This window comes from Suillus paluster (genome assembly GCF_016628075.1).
Source record: "Suillus paluster strain FC165 chromosome Unknown EDB91scaffold_47, whole genome shotgun sequence".
NCBI classification, from domain to species: domain Eukaryota; kingdom Fungi; phylum Basidiomycota; class Agaricomycetes; order Boletales; family Suillaceae; genus Suillus; species Suillus paluster.
This window is the reverse complement of record NW_024537607.1, coordinates 51071-64095: the sequence shown is the minus strand read 5'-3', so window position 1 is coordinate 64095 and position 13025 is coordinate 51071. Positions and strand designations below refer to the sequence as shown.

At 50.3% G+C, this 13025-nt stretch overlaps 5 protein-coding genes across 5 annotated transcripts; 3 read left to right on the top strand and 2 right to left on the bottom strand.

Moving 5' to 3' along the window:
- Positions 1-578: 578 nt before the first annotated feature.
- EDB91DRAFT_1056699 (uncharacterized protein) lies at positions 579-2623 on the top strand (the record flags this gene model as incomplete). The annotated part of the gene is made up of 7 exons (XM_041314027.1): positions 579-611; positions 669-749; positions 807-889; positions 940-1271; positions 1326-1935; positions 1986-2536; positions 2586-2623. 7 exons carry the CDS (start codon positions 579-581, stop codon positions 2621-2623), a joined length of 1728 nt encoding a protein of 575 aa, XP_041174817.1.
- Positions 2624-4869: 2246 nt separating this feature from the next.
- On the top strand, positions 4870-5586 carry EDB91DRAFT_1250804 (uncharacterized protein; the record flags this gene model as incomplete). The annotated part of the gene is made up of 5 exons (XM_041323269.1): positions 4870-4918; positions 4971-5062; positions 5115-5153; positions 5210-5354; positions 5405-5586. The coding sequence occupies 5 exons, from the start codon at positions 4870-4872 to the stop codon at positions 5584-5586; spliced, it is 507 nt and encodes a 168-aa protein (XP_041174816.1).
- Positions 5587-5992: 406 nt separating this feature from the next.
- Positions 5993-6941, bottom strand: EDB91DRAFT_1238363 (uncharacterized protein; the record flags this gene model as incomplete). Its single annotated transcript, XM_041321702.1, has 3 exons — positions 5993-6313; positions 6428-6520; positions 6603-6941. 3 exons carry the CDS (start codon positions 6939-6941, stop codon positions 5993-5995), a joined length of 753 nt encoding a protein of 250 aa, XP_041174815.1.
- A 1438-nt stretch (positions 6942-8379) lies between these two features.
- Positions 8380-10208, top strand: EDB91DRAFT_1056738 (MmgE/PrpD family-domain-containing protein; the record flags this gene model as incomplete). Its single annotated transcript, XM_041314028.1, has 7 exons — positions 8380-8602; positions 8655-8765; positions 8886-9102; positions 9151-9379; positions 9432-9676; positions 9734-10072; positions 10127-10208. The coding sequence occupies 7 exons, from the start codon at positions 8380-8382 to the stop codon at positions 10206-10208; spliced, it is 1446 nt and encodes a 481-aa protein (XP_041174814.1).
- Positions 10209-10352: 144 nt separating this feature from the next.
- EDB91DRAFT_1348502 (uncharacterized protein) lies at positions 10353-13019 on the bottom strand. The gene is made up of 3 exons (XM_041325973.1): positions 12302-13019; positions 12166-12250; positions 10353-12120 (listed from the first exon to the last, which is right to left on the bottom strand). Exons 1-3 carry the CDS (start codon positions 12951-12953, stop codon positions 10467-10469), a joined length of 2391 nt encoding a protein of 796 aa, XP_041174813.1. The 5' UTR covers positions 12954-13019; the 3' UTR covers positions 10353-10466.
- Positions 13020-13025: the final 6 nt, after the last annotated feature.

Below are 13025 nucleotides of genomic sequence, written 5' to 3'. Positions count from 1 at the left end.
AGCACCCCAAAAGATAGAGACTTATCACTGAAGGTTTAGTGTCGTTCAGCTGGTAATTAATTAATAGCTGTCGATATCAACGAGCAAAAAGAATGGTCGCCGAGGGCAAGTGGGAGATAACTTGAAGCGCAAATCTCAGCTTATGTAAAAGGTACAAAGAATTAGACTATAGCTAATCCGAAGTCAACTTTACGCCATCAGTCACTTTACGGGCTCCTCGGAGAGGCCCTAGCAGATTCTGACAAAATAATAATACCTGCAAAGTTGCAAGCTGCTCGGTCTACTAACTGACTAGCGGAAGGCTCGCCATACTTGCTCTTTGCAAGCCGTTGTGTCTTTGAAATTTGTGTCAGCTCACTTTGTCACAAGCTTGTGTCCTATATTCGTCATTATCGATATCCCTTGCTCACGATTGCGTGATATCGTCTCATCGCAGATCGCAATATGACGACGTTGCATAAGTCATCACAGAGGTTTTTGCTCACATTTTATCCTCTTAAACGTTAACGCTCATTAATATTGGTCTAGGCAACAGTCCCTTACTTACTACTCCCTATCATACCCAGATACTTATAGAAATGGCCAGTACACCTCATGGCGGAATTCTGAAAGTATGTTTTTGTATTTGCGTGCTTCAGTATGCCATCTGACATCGTATGGGTTATCAGGACCTTGTTGCACGAGATGAGCCGATATCCGGACAGCTCAAAGAAGAGGCTGCAAGGCTCAAGGACATTGTGCTCACCGAGGTTTGTCTCCCCATTCACCGGAACCTTGTCACTAAGTTTAACCTGGACCTTAAATAGCGGCAACTTTGTGATCTTGAACTGATTATCAATGGTGGCTTTAGTCCATTAGAAGGGTTCATGAATGAAGGTGATTATACAAGGTAGCAGAGATACCGGGTTCACGGAAATTAAGGCTGACATATTCTGTCAGTGTCGTCGATACACTACGGCTGTCTGATGGCACCCTCTTTTCTATGCCTATCACCCTTGACGTATCTTCTGCCGATGTCGAACGTCTCAGCATAGTACCTGGCGCTCGCATTGCCCTCCGTGATCCTCGTGATGATGAAGCACTTGCAATCATCACCGTTGATGATGTCTACACCTATGACCGCGTCAAGGAGTGTATTCAAGTTTTTGGTGCTGATGACGCAGCACACCCTTCCGTCGCGTACCTCCGTAACTGCGTCAAGCCTTTCTATGTGGGAGGAAAGGTACAAGCCATACAGGCGCCATCACATTTCGATTACGTTGCTCTCCGATGTAAGTTGTACCAGTTTTTCTGGGGTGAATGCATCGCTAATAAGGCATCGACAGACACCCCTACTGAGCTCCGTGCCCACTTTAAAAAACTTGCATGGCGCAGAGTCGTCGCTTTCCAGACCCGGAATCCAATGCATCGTGCTCACCGTGAGCTCACCATTCGTGCTGCTCGCCAACGTCAGGCGAACGTCCTGATCCACCCCGTCGTCGGTCTTACCAAGCCAGGAGATGTCGATCACTATACCCGTGTCCGCGTGTACGAAGCCATCATGGCCAAGTACCCAAATGGCATGGGTCACCTTGCGCTCCTTCCTCTCGCCATGCGCATGGCAGGTCCCCGTGAGGCGGTATGGCATGCAATCATTCGAAAGAACTTTGGTGCAACACACTTCATCGTCGGTCGTGACCATGCTGGACCAGGAAAGAACTCACAAGGCAAAGATTTCTACGGACCATATGACGCACAAGAACTTGTTGAGAAGTACAAGGATGAGCTGCAGATCGAGATGGTTCCATTCCAACAAATGACATACCTCCCCTCCACCGATGAGTATCAACCTGTGGACGAAATACCCGCTGGATCGCAGACTCTGGATATCTCAGGCACGGAGCTGCGCAGACGATTGAAATCAGGGGCACATATCCCTGACTGGTTCAGTTACGAGTACGTTCACATTTTCGGTATCCTACGCATCAATCTAACAAGCGTATCAGGGCTGTGGTGAAGAGGTTGCGAGAGAGTTACCCACCAAGAGACAAGCAGGGCTTTGTTCTGTGTCTTACTGGCCTTTACAATTCTGGAAAAGACATCATTGCCAAGGCCCTCCAAGTCGCACTCAACGAACAGGGTGGTCGCAGCGTATCCCTTCTCCTGGGCGAGACCGTGCGAGATGATGTTAATGCCAGGCTGGGCTTCACACCAGATGAGCGCCACGAAAACTTGCAAGGCATATCTTTTGTCGCAGGCGAACTCGCCCGCGCTGGGGCAGCTGTCATTGCTGCACCTATCGCCCCTGAAGAGCGGTCACGAGCGTTGGTGAAGGATACTGTTGTCCAAAATGGCGGTGCAGGAGGAAACTTCTTCCTCATTCATGTGGCGACGCCTCTTGAGCATTGCGAACGCACTGACCGCAAAGGTGTTTATGCCCAAGCGCGTCGCGGAGAGATCAGAGGTTTCGTCGGTGTTGACACCGAGTATGAGGTGCCAAAGAAAGCAGACCTGGTTGTGGACGTGACCACACAGAGTATACCTTCCATCGTGCACAGTGAGTAAAACTTGACTCTCTATCTTGACGGTGCTCACCATGCTCCTAGGCATCGTGCTGTTGCTTGAGACTACCTCGCTGCTATGAGTGTCCAGATACCTTCCATCACGAGTCCATAGACTATAGCATCACATTACAGGATTATTTAAAATTACTCTCGGGTGTACGCTAGTGCTGTAGAAGATACCTCACCTTGTAGATTATGTCTAGCATTATCTTGGGTCATTTCTTTGTCCCCCGACTGCCACTGACGTGGGAAGAGGCACAAAAAGCATTCCCATCACCTGCAGAAAAGCTGTGTTGATTCCCCGTCTTTGGGAGATCTCGCTTGACTTACATTGCAAAAGTTTCTACTGTGTTGCAATACAAATCGTAGCGACGCTTACGCACCAAGTCCCCGACTCCGATTGGTGCCAGGGTCCAGCTTGTCTCTCCGGAGTCCGTACTTGTTTGTCGAAATTTCATAGGGCCCCTAGTAGCCAGGGACCGCGTTCACGCTGTGACGCCACAACCCGCTATCCTTGTCTCCATTGGTACAAACGTCACAATGACAGACGAGTGCTGAATATCTACATTGATATTGAGTACTCAATCACTCAATCTCGAGGGGTTCGGGACATGATCGAGAGCTCGGGTGTTGCGGCATTCAAGCCTGCTAGTGTAGGTACTAGCTTCGCTGTTTCAACAAACAGAACGACGTTCAGAAGATACGAGCCACAACGTACACCACGCACGTGTCTGCCAGGTTTAGGTGAATTTTTCTTTGGTGAGGTGAATTTCTTGGTATGCGAGTGACAGAGCTGGCGGTGAGTTGTGTTTCTACTTTCAGCATCAGTGCAATATCTTTGATGGCACGACACGTGAGTTACTAGTAGTTTGTTGCTGAGTTGATCAACGTGTTCGTTTCCAAACAAATTTCAATGGAGATCTTGGAATAAGTAGAGGAAATCTCAAACACTTTGATACATACTGAAGTACCTACGACGCAGTTTTGTAGGCTTGTTGTAGGCTTGTAAATTACCGAATGTCCAATGCTCACTGGGGCTGAGAAACAGATTGAGGCTCGTTCACATTGCAGTGTACCAGGAAAGAGTCAGAAAGACTTACGACAGTCTTTATGTTGGTTTCGCCCGCCAGGATTTGTTGAATGGTGTGTATAACATCTGTCCTCATTCTCGTCTTCGCTCTCATTGGCCTAGGGCGTGCCTGGAATGACAGAGATGACAATATGGAGAATGAATATCACAAGTCCTGCCTACAGCAATGCACTAATGTTTCTCACGACTAAAATTCAAAATTCCAAAAGCAACCTGATACGTCTGGGCAACGGTACAGGAGGGGAACCCCGAAGTACATCAGCGACCTCAGCGCCGTAGGTGGCAACAAAGTGTGCACATAAAAGAGAGAATAGAAGCCGCCCGCAAGCAGGGGGAAGCTCAACATTTGACATCCTGTCGGTTACAGATCGAAGGGACAATGAAGCCAAATCCACGCGCGTGCTCTGGAAATCGGCCAAAATCGCATGAACAATTTAACATGAACCGCCTTCGCCCGGCGTTTGACATTGGGTCCTGGGATAGTCAAGGCACAACTAGACAGTACGAGAGCCGTCAGGGTTGTGGGATGGTGCTGTGCGGTCTGCTCAGTATAATGGAATCACGGCGGATAACTTATCGGTCCGACAACCTCAACGCAACAGGGGTCGCCGCGTCAACAGGCTCACGAAAGGCCAGTAAACGAAGCAGGGTACAGTGACAATAACGACTAATCTCAAACTCACGAGGCGACATCGACAACGAGGCCTTATTATGAGTCACGACAATAGACACGCCATCGAACGTGATGAAATGGGTCAGACACTGATGGACAGCGAGAACACGAGATATGATGGGATGATTTCAGGGGCCAGGTGCAAAAGATTCAGACTGACGGGATTTTAAGGTGGCAAGGTAATATTGAGGGTAATATAGGTTCGATCTGAGACCACACGAGGACAACAAACCTCGTCACGACGTCGAGCACACGCGGAGACCGACGCGGAAGCTTCACAACGAACGACCTCGAATGACCAGGGAATAGCTTCTAATCGTGGGAGTCGGGGACATTGACTATCTTGGTCTAGCTAGGGGAGACTATGCACGTGCATGCTTGTCTACACCCTTTGATTGCGACACGGTACCAAGCGGGTACTAATTTTAATTTCAATGATTTGTGTTACCAGCTGTGTCTGTCAAACCAAACACTGCCATGGCGTAGGAATACCTCAAAAGACCCTCTCAAGTTACTCCGCCGAATCATTTTCTTGTCTCCTCTGGAAGGACATCTTGCTAGTCATGCGTACTTGCCTTGCCTTTGCTTCGTCCCTCTTGCTTGCTGGTCAAGGTCAGTTGTCTCACCCTCTCTTTCGCATTCATCCCATATCACCTCACAATAGTTCTTTCGTTATCGATCGCTGTCGGGGGTTCTGTCGGAACTATTGACGCAACCCAGTTCCTCAACGTCACCGACACATACCTGTTGACTGACGTAAGGCTATCATTACATCTTCATACCCCCTGTCCTAACCGTCATCTAATAGTGTCAGAACCCGTGCTCCAGCGCAACCGCTCAAATCGCCGTACGTCCCCCATCCATCCCTTCCCATCCCTTCTTCTAATCTCCCTCCGTCCTCAGAATTGCACCACCAATGATTCTTGTCTGTGCTCATCCAGCACAGTCATGGCCATCACATCATGTGAGCAATGCATGTTCAACGACTTGATCGCCAAGTTCGCGACAAGCACCGACCCCCGCGCTGGCTCATCCGCTGCTCTTACCGGTACCATCTTTCTATCACCATCTCAACGCTCTACTGACTACTTCGATCAGCGTACGCCGCTGCATGTTCATCCGTAGGCTTCACAGTCCCTTCCTCTTCCGTTGCCTTGTCCCTTCCTTCCAGTTGGGATGGCCCTTTCGGAGTTAGCCTTGGGACTCTTTCTACGGTTTCGATAGTGGGCGTTGGTGCAATCCTTGGCGCGGGCAGTCTTTTGCTGTTGTCCAATATGTGAAGGAAGCGCGACGTCAGTCTCAGCCAACAACGATTATCCCCTTATTCGTAATAATATTATACTACTTATGCATGCTTGATGCGTCCGAAATGATCAATATGAACTCGATGTAAACCTTTGAGCGCACCCTTGCAATTGAGTGTTGTAGAAGATTGAAATGAGACTTCGATGAGGAGGTCAATATATCTGGAAACTGGGCCAGGCAGGAGGAAATACCACACCAGACCTCGGGCTTACTCAGAGCGATTGAAGGAGCGATTGGGAGCTGCAATCGCGAAATCGCGTATTTACACGCGCAGATGACTTTATTACATCAATAGACACAGACTATGCTTGGCTGACTTTAGCTTTCCTCGTCACTAACAGTGGACGGGGGCCCTATTTGACCTGGCAGATCAGCCGCGATCTACGTGACATGGCCGCCCATTATATTAGTTGCATTCAACAACCCAAGCTCATGGAAGGACGCCGCAGCAAATGAGCTGATGTACCCTTCATGACAATGTAAGATGATCTTCGAATCATAGCGATCTGCGATTGCTAATCGCACTTCGCAGCGTGGGTCAAAACGCCATTCTAGAACGTTTCGTTCGATTATGAGAGATCTATGGATCACGCCATCACGATCACGTTGTGACGCTGTGTGTATGTCCACGAGAAAGACAGGCACTGGGGATGTTGAATCGTGAAGTACGTCGTACGCTCGTTGGGGCGTCATTCGCTCGAGCTTGGGCCGAGCGTCAGAGAATTTGATCAATGCTGCGCGATTCAGGGGGAGGAAGAAGAGGGTCGGTGGGAGTGCGCACGGACTTGGACAAGGCGGCCTCGTCGTATGCCGTACGGAGGCAGCCTGAGCAAAGGGGGTACCCGTGTTTTGAACTGCATCGACGCGTCCTAGAAATCTAGAAGACGCAAGGAGCGCAGCCCGCTGCACCTCATCTTCATCTAACCCGCAGATTTTTTTTTTGAATCATTGTTTATTGTCCGTTGGAGCATCGCCCTATAGTAGACAATACATGCGGAATTGACCAGCAGATGACGAGGGTATTTGAAGTGCTGGCACCAATTGTGGCGACGGCGAAGAGATACCGAGATAAAGGCAGGCATTCACGTATATGGCAAGTGACAAGTTGAAGAAAGCAAGTGTCGTCTTCCTTCGACAAGGTGGAATGCACACTAATGCGGGCACCGCTGATGGTGGAGGCATCGGTGATCATACGGAGCGCAATGCTCTGTGCAACCTCCTCTGAGTCCTCATTCACATCTGCGAGGGTGCACGGGTTGGTCGGGAAAGTAGGAGATGATCGGATGAGTTGGTGATCTAGAACGGCTGTGGACGGTTCAGATGATGGCATGAGAAAATGTTGCTGTTCACTCTTCAGGAATTCTTGATCGCCCATGGAATGGTACCACACGCGTCCGCTGGCGTCAAATGCGAAACTGTGACAAAGCGAGGAATCGAGAAGTTGATCAAAGGGCCCTACAATATATCCATGAATAGATGCCAGAAGGGGAGCATTGGCACAACACCATCATCCGCATACGCGGTCCGCGAACGCTGTCGTTCTCAAATCACTTCGTCGTGCAACTTACACAGCATTGCTGGCAGAACACGTGTACTTTCCAGCTGCAGCAGTGGAAGATCGTCCACCCACTGGTGCTCCACGACAGCTTAGTGGTCCATATTTCCCATTTATGAAATAATGCTCGGTTTCTTGAGATATGTGGTTCCCCTTGGACCAGGTGATCGTCTTTGGTTTGAAGGTTGTGTGAAAGACGTTTAACTCGCCAAAAAGTCAGAAAGCGTTTTGACCTTTGCTTTGAGAAAGAGATATATAGACATTGAATGGAGAGGGCTCAGCCTCCCCTAGGAAGACAGTAGCTCCTTCGTATCACCTGTCTTTCCAAGCTCGACGATGATTTGGTCAACTGTCGGCCCGCGAGCGTCAGCTGATAACGTGTACAGTCATTGCAATGGGCATCTGTGATCCGGTAGAGAAGTGACCTGTTGCTGAAAGTGGAGGGACATACCCTTTGTCAGATGATTCAGAGGATCTAAGTATACAACAGTATTATTTTCTTGTTGTGCCTGGTTGGCAAAGTGAAATAATGCAGTAAGATCATGCGTCCTGGGTCCAGGAACTCCCTAAGGCCTAGGCATGTCCACGAAGCAACGGCCCGTTGCCCATCATGAGGACAAGCGCTAGCTGTCGAGATTTGATCAAGATCAAGGAAGAGCTTCGGATACGGGAACTTCAGAGGAATATGTAAGCGGGTCTTCTCCATAGATCAGGTCATATAGAAGGCTTAAAACCGTCGTTCCATGGACCATCTTGATAATGGATTTGGGAATTATGAGTATGTGTTCATGAGCCATGACTTTACCTCGCAATCTGCAGGCGAAATTTACGGCGGCATGCGCGGGTTGCGATATTCTGATAGCCTGACCACCGAGCGCATTCCTCAGAAGTTAGTGTGTTTGTTTTAGAGACGAGCTCAGGAAAGTCGATGGTGAACAAACGGTGAAGGCGCCTGGGGATAAAACATGTGTTTCCGTTGCACATGTAGCCGGACGTACGGTATGTAATATGCCCACGGGCCACGGGAAGCGAGCACTTAAAAAATCGCGGAGTGACCTGCTATATAACCGTCCTTTCTTCCTCCTCAGCGATGTTGTCTGTCTTTCGGCGTGCGCCACATCATTCCTTCAACCGGTCGATCAGTGCTTCCATATCTTATCGATCATCAGTTGGGGTCACAAGTAACCTGACACTTCGAGCTGCTGCACGCGCCATGTCTATTCACCACGGAGAATCCACCGTTCGACCAGAACCGGACAAGGTCTTGAAGGACATCGCAGACTATGTTCACAACTACCAGGTCACTTCGGACCTCGCGTTCGAAACTGCGCGACTCTGCCTCATTGACACTATTGGTTGCGGACTGGAGGGTTTGAATTTCCCGGAGTGTACCAAGCTTCTTGGCCCTGTCGTAGAAGGCACCGTCGTGCCTAATGGTGCGATAAACTGACATTTATTCACGATGAAATGTTAAATTGTTGGACGCAGGCACCAAGGTTCCCGGCACAAATTACCAGCTGGATCCCATCCGTGGCGCGTTCAATATTGGCACTATCATCCGCTGGTTGGACTTCAATGACTGCTTCCTTGCTGCTGAATGTGAGTAAGACAGTAATGCCAAGTTCGCTATCGAGACACGTAGTGGATTTCTGTGTCTTTTTGTCGTGCATGTTCGTCTGCTAGAAATTATTGAACGTGAGCTCACTCCGGATATTTTAGGGGGTCATCCATCAGACAACTTGGGTGCTATTCTTGCCGTGGCGGACCACCTCGCTCGCCAGGGACAACCTCTGACCGTTCGCGACATCCTCGAGGGCATGATCAAGGCACACGAAATCCAAGGTGGTCTCGCCCTCCTCAACTCTTTCAACCGCGTTGGTCTCGACCATGTCGTACTCGTCAAAGTCGCCAGTACCGCCGTCGTCTCCAAACTCCTGTAAGTGCACCTTACTTCGGGAGTGACCGCAACTAAAATGCTATACAGGGGTCTTTCGCACTCTCAGACTATCGACGCCGTTTCGCAGGCGTGGGTCGATGGACAATCCCTCCGCACTTATCGTCATGCACCAAACACCGGCCCTCGCAAGTCTTGGGCTGCAGGTGATGCCTGTTCGCGTGCCGTCAACCTTGCCCTCCTCGTCAAGAAGGGCGAGCTTGGTCTCCCTTCGGTCCTTACAGCTAAGACTTGGGGTTTCTACGACGTCCTCTTCAAGGTAAGATTTATTCCTCAGATGTAGCAGTTCCGCCTGCTGACTAGACCTCTAGGGAAAGCCATTCGAGTTCCAGATGCCCTTCGGTTCATACATCATGGAAAACGTTCTCTTCAAGATCTCATACCCCGCCGAATTTCACGCTCAAACTGCCGTTGAGGCCGCTCATATCATCCACAAGCAGCTCAACGCACTCGGCAAGTCCTCAGACGACATCAAGAGCGTGCGCATCCGTACGCAAGAGGCTGCTATTCGCATCATCGACAAGCAAGGCCCCTTGGACAACTTCGCCGACAGAGAGTAAGTCGTCTTAAACCATTCATGACGGTGCAGACTCGCTCACGCGTCCCTTCCAAGCCATGCGATCAGCTACATGGTTGCGTACCCCCTCATCTTCGGTGAGCTCACCTCGAACTCGTACACCGATGCCTCCGCTGCCGACCCCCGTATCGACGCGCTCCGCGCCAAAATTTTCTGCGTGGAGGAAAAGGCATTCTCAGTGAACTACCATGAACCGTCGCAGCGCTCCATTGGAAATGCTCTCCTCGTCGAATTGAACGACGGCACGGTCCTCGACGAGGTTGTGGTCGAGTACCCTGTTGGACACAAGCGTCGCCGCGAGGAGGGTATCCCCCTTCTCATGGAGAAGTTCAAGAGGCACATCTCCGCGCATTTCAATGATGCCCACCAACAGAAGTGAGTCATAGCGTGCTTTATGCAATGTAGGACCGTGCTGATACCTGCCGCAAGGATCCTGGACACTGTAACTGACGCACAGTCACTGTCCAAGCTGTCGGTAGACAAGTTCACTGATTTGTTCGTTAAGCCGTGAAATGGTACTTGTACATGTACCGCGATTCGATAGAAATTCCTGAAATGAATGCGTGCGTGCAAGGATATGTCAAACGGTCCGGGTCCGTCTATCTACAGTATGCTTCCAATGATGTCTATGATAAACCGTTCCTGAGTAATCCGCAAAAAAAAAAAAAAAAAAAAAGACAACACGAAAACTTTGAGAAACATGCGGGACAAAAAGAACAAACGCAAAGCGGCAGTAAAAAGTGGCCGAGACTCTTCCATCCAAGGAAAACTATGGTCGCACGTCGCTCCTTAGTTTCCTTCCGCGTGGTTTCTTTTTGAACTGCTGGGACGAGTCCACAGCTCTCCCTCCTTTGGGTCGCGGCTGTATGCGGCTTTGGCGCTCGTACTCCTCCTGTTCCTGTACCGAGGGAAGACGGACTTTTGCGGGCGATGTCCCATGAGGGAACGAGTATGGCTGCGCCCCATACTCGTCAACTGCGTCGGGGCTAGGTACTCTGACACGACCGACAGCAGGAACCTCAAGGCGTTGTTCTTGGTGATACCTGCGAAGTGTTGCATTGTCGTCAGAATGGCCACGGGAGGAGAGACTGTGCTGGTGGCAATCGGTAAACTGGAAAGCAGATGTAGACGAGGTATCCGCAAGACCGCTGAGCTCCTCTTCCGGTACAGAAGACAGTCGGCGCTGCACTAATCGCGCAAGGGGGGCAGAGCTGGGTTGCTGGTAGGAAATACTGCGAGACCGGGACCCGGGTGACTCAGGCGAGGGAGGAGCAACGGAGACAACGGTACGACCAGTACTGACAGGATGGTGAGCTGCTGCCGCCAGATGAGGTTCAGCGGTACCAGCATAACGAGGCTGCTGAGCCAATGCTGAAGAAGATAATGCCTGTAAATCGCGCAAATAGTTGGCTAGACCGCCAGAAACATCCGAAGGATGATGATTAACTGTAGAAGGGATGCCCTTGTCATGAGGCGAGAGCATAGACCCGCCGCCGCCGCTTCCACTGAAGAAATGAGTCTCGAGATTGTTGTCCTGACGATCGTACAAGAACCTGCGGGCTTGATGGGATGCATCCACGAAGGGGCGTTGTGCTTGCTGGACGTGATGAGGGAGACCTAGGGTGTTTTGGAAGTCCATCTCAGGAGACACAGAATGATACTGGTAGGGCGAAAAGTTTGAAGACCACTGAGGAGAGGAAGAACTTGGCGGGGTGGGTAGAGCACCCTGCTGCTTGAGACGGAACTCCTGACGTTGACGATACTGTTGTGCAATCTCCATGGCGGACTGACGCTGTGCTGCATTGACCACCTCGTTGAGACGCGGTTCCACGAAGATTTTCGGGTAAGTGGGGGTGGCGCGAGGATAGTTCGAAACCGGAAACACTGGCTTAAGACCTTCAGGGTAAGCTTGATTGAGTGCAGTGTTCTGAAGCGACTGTTGCGCAAATGCGAGCTGCAAATCCAAGAGAAGTTTCTGATCGTTAAGCGACGAGCCATAGCCTCTTTCGTGGGTTTCTGATTCACGAACAGTTGGGATACCAGTTTCTGACCACCAAGAACCTGAGAAAGGAAGACCGCGGATTGCTTGTTCAGCTCTTGGTTCCGGTGGATGAGGTGCCTGCGAGTGTCCATGAATTCGACGTTCGTGGTCATGGTGACGAATGGATGCTCCGCCGCCGCCAGCGTCTCCTTTGAATGACTTCTTGCCATTCGCTGCTGCTCGTACCTGAGCAGGAGGTTTCTGAATCCCATGCTTCTTTTGCATTCGCGGTGGAACCTGCGGATGAGGGGAGGCTTTATGGTGTGTTTCATCATCCGTATACTCGCTATCACCGCGATATTGATGAGAGTCGTTTCTGCCTAAACCCCATATCATTCGAGATACGTTACCCGGCTCCTCAATAATTGTTCCTTCAGCTCCCCTAAAAATGGTAAGTTATTTTGCATTCATCACAGATTTCACTTACGATGGACAACGAGCATATGGCAGCGAAAGCGGGCCATGAAGTGCCGGGATAGGGCGAGGAGGAGAACTCGCCCATGTTGTCCAACCTACATAGAAAAATATGAACCTCAGCGTCGCAATTGTTAGTCAACACAAACCGTTTGAGGACACAGCTGTCTTTTGAGAATATTTTCTTCTAAGGAATCCATCAGGAAGCTGCGCGTGACTGTCGATGATGAGGATCGACTCGGGAGACGATGGCGGAGAAGGCGTGCGTGGTACGTCCGAGGGTGGGGGACAGACTCTGACTCGATGGCGTTTCTCAAGGTACAACGATTCAAAGGATGCTCCAGCGGAAGGAGACTCGATGGAATCCAGAGACAGGTCAACAGCAGCCGCGAGATACTCAGGCATGGAGACCACCCGCATGCCATTCTGAGTGTCCAATTTGATATGCTTGTTATCCGGCATAGAAATAACGCGTCTTTCGACGGTCTTTCCTTCTGGGCGACGCTCAACGAGGAATAACTTGCGCCTAGGAACGCGGCGAGATACCAAGGTTGCGCACATGGGGCTAACGGGGCTATTTTGAAGATTGGACCGACTATATGCGCTGTTATCATCGACGGAGGAGGGAGAATGAGGCAGTTCAGGGTCGACTGGTTGTAATTCGATTGTGATTTCATGTAAAAGCTGTCCAGGATCATCGAGGGGAGCTTGGGGAACACGAACCGTTGCCAAGTCTGCTGCTGATTGTAGAGGACATGCGGTCTGCACTCCTTGATCGATGTATTCCTTCAGATATACCATGATTCGGAATCGCGAATAAGCTCAGCGCGTTTGTCTAGGGGCGACCGAGGTTGTTCAGGGTAGCAAGCAAAG

Bases quoted from the DNA above. Each gene is read 5' to 3' on its own strand.
- EDB91DRAFT_1348502 (XM_041325973.1), bottom strand. From the start codon at position 12,953: ATGGTATATCTGAAGGAATACATCGATCAAGGAGTGCAGACCGCATGT. The intron at 12,251-12,301 runs GTTTGTGTTGAC...TTTTCTATGTAG, and splicing joins GACAGCTGTGTCCTCAAACG to GTTGGACAACATGGGCGAGT. The intron at 12,121-12,165 runs GTAAGTGAAATC...TACCATTTTTAG, and splicing joins CCATATGCTCGTTGTCCATC to GGGAGCTGAAGGAACAATTA.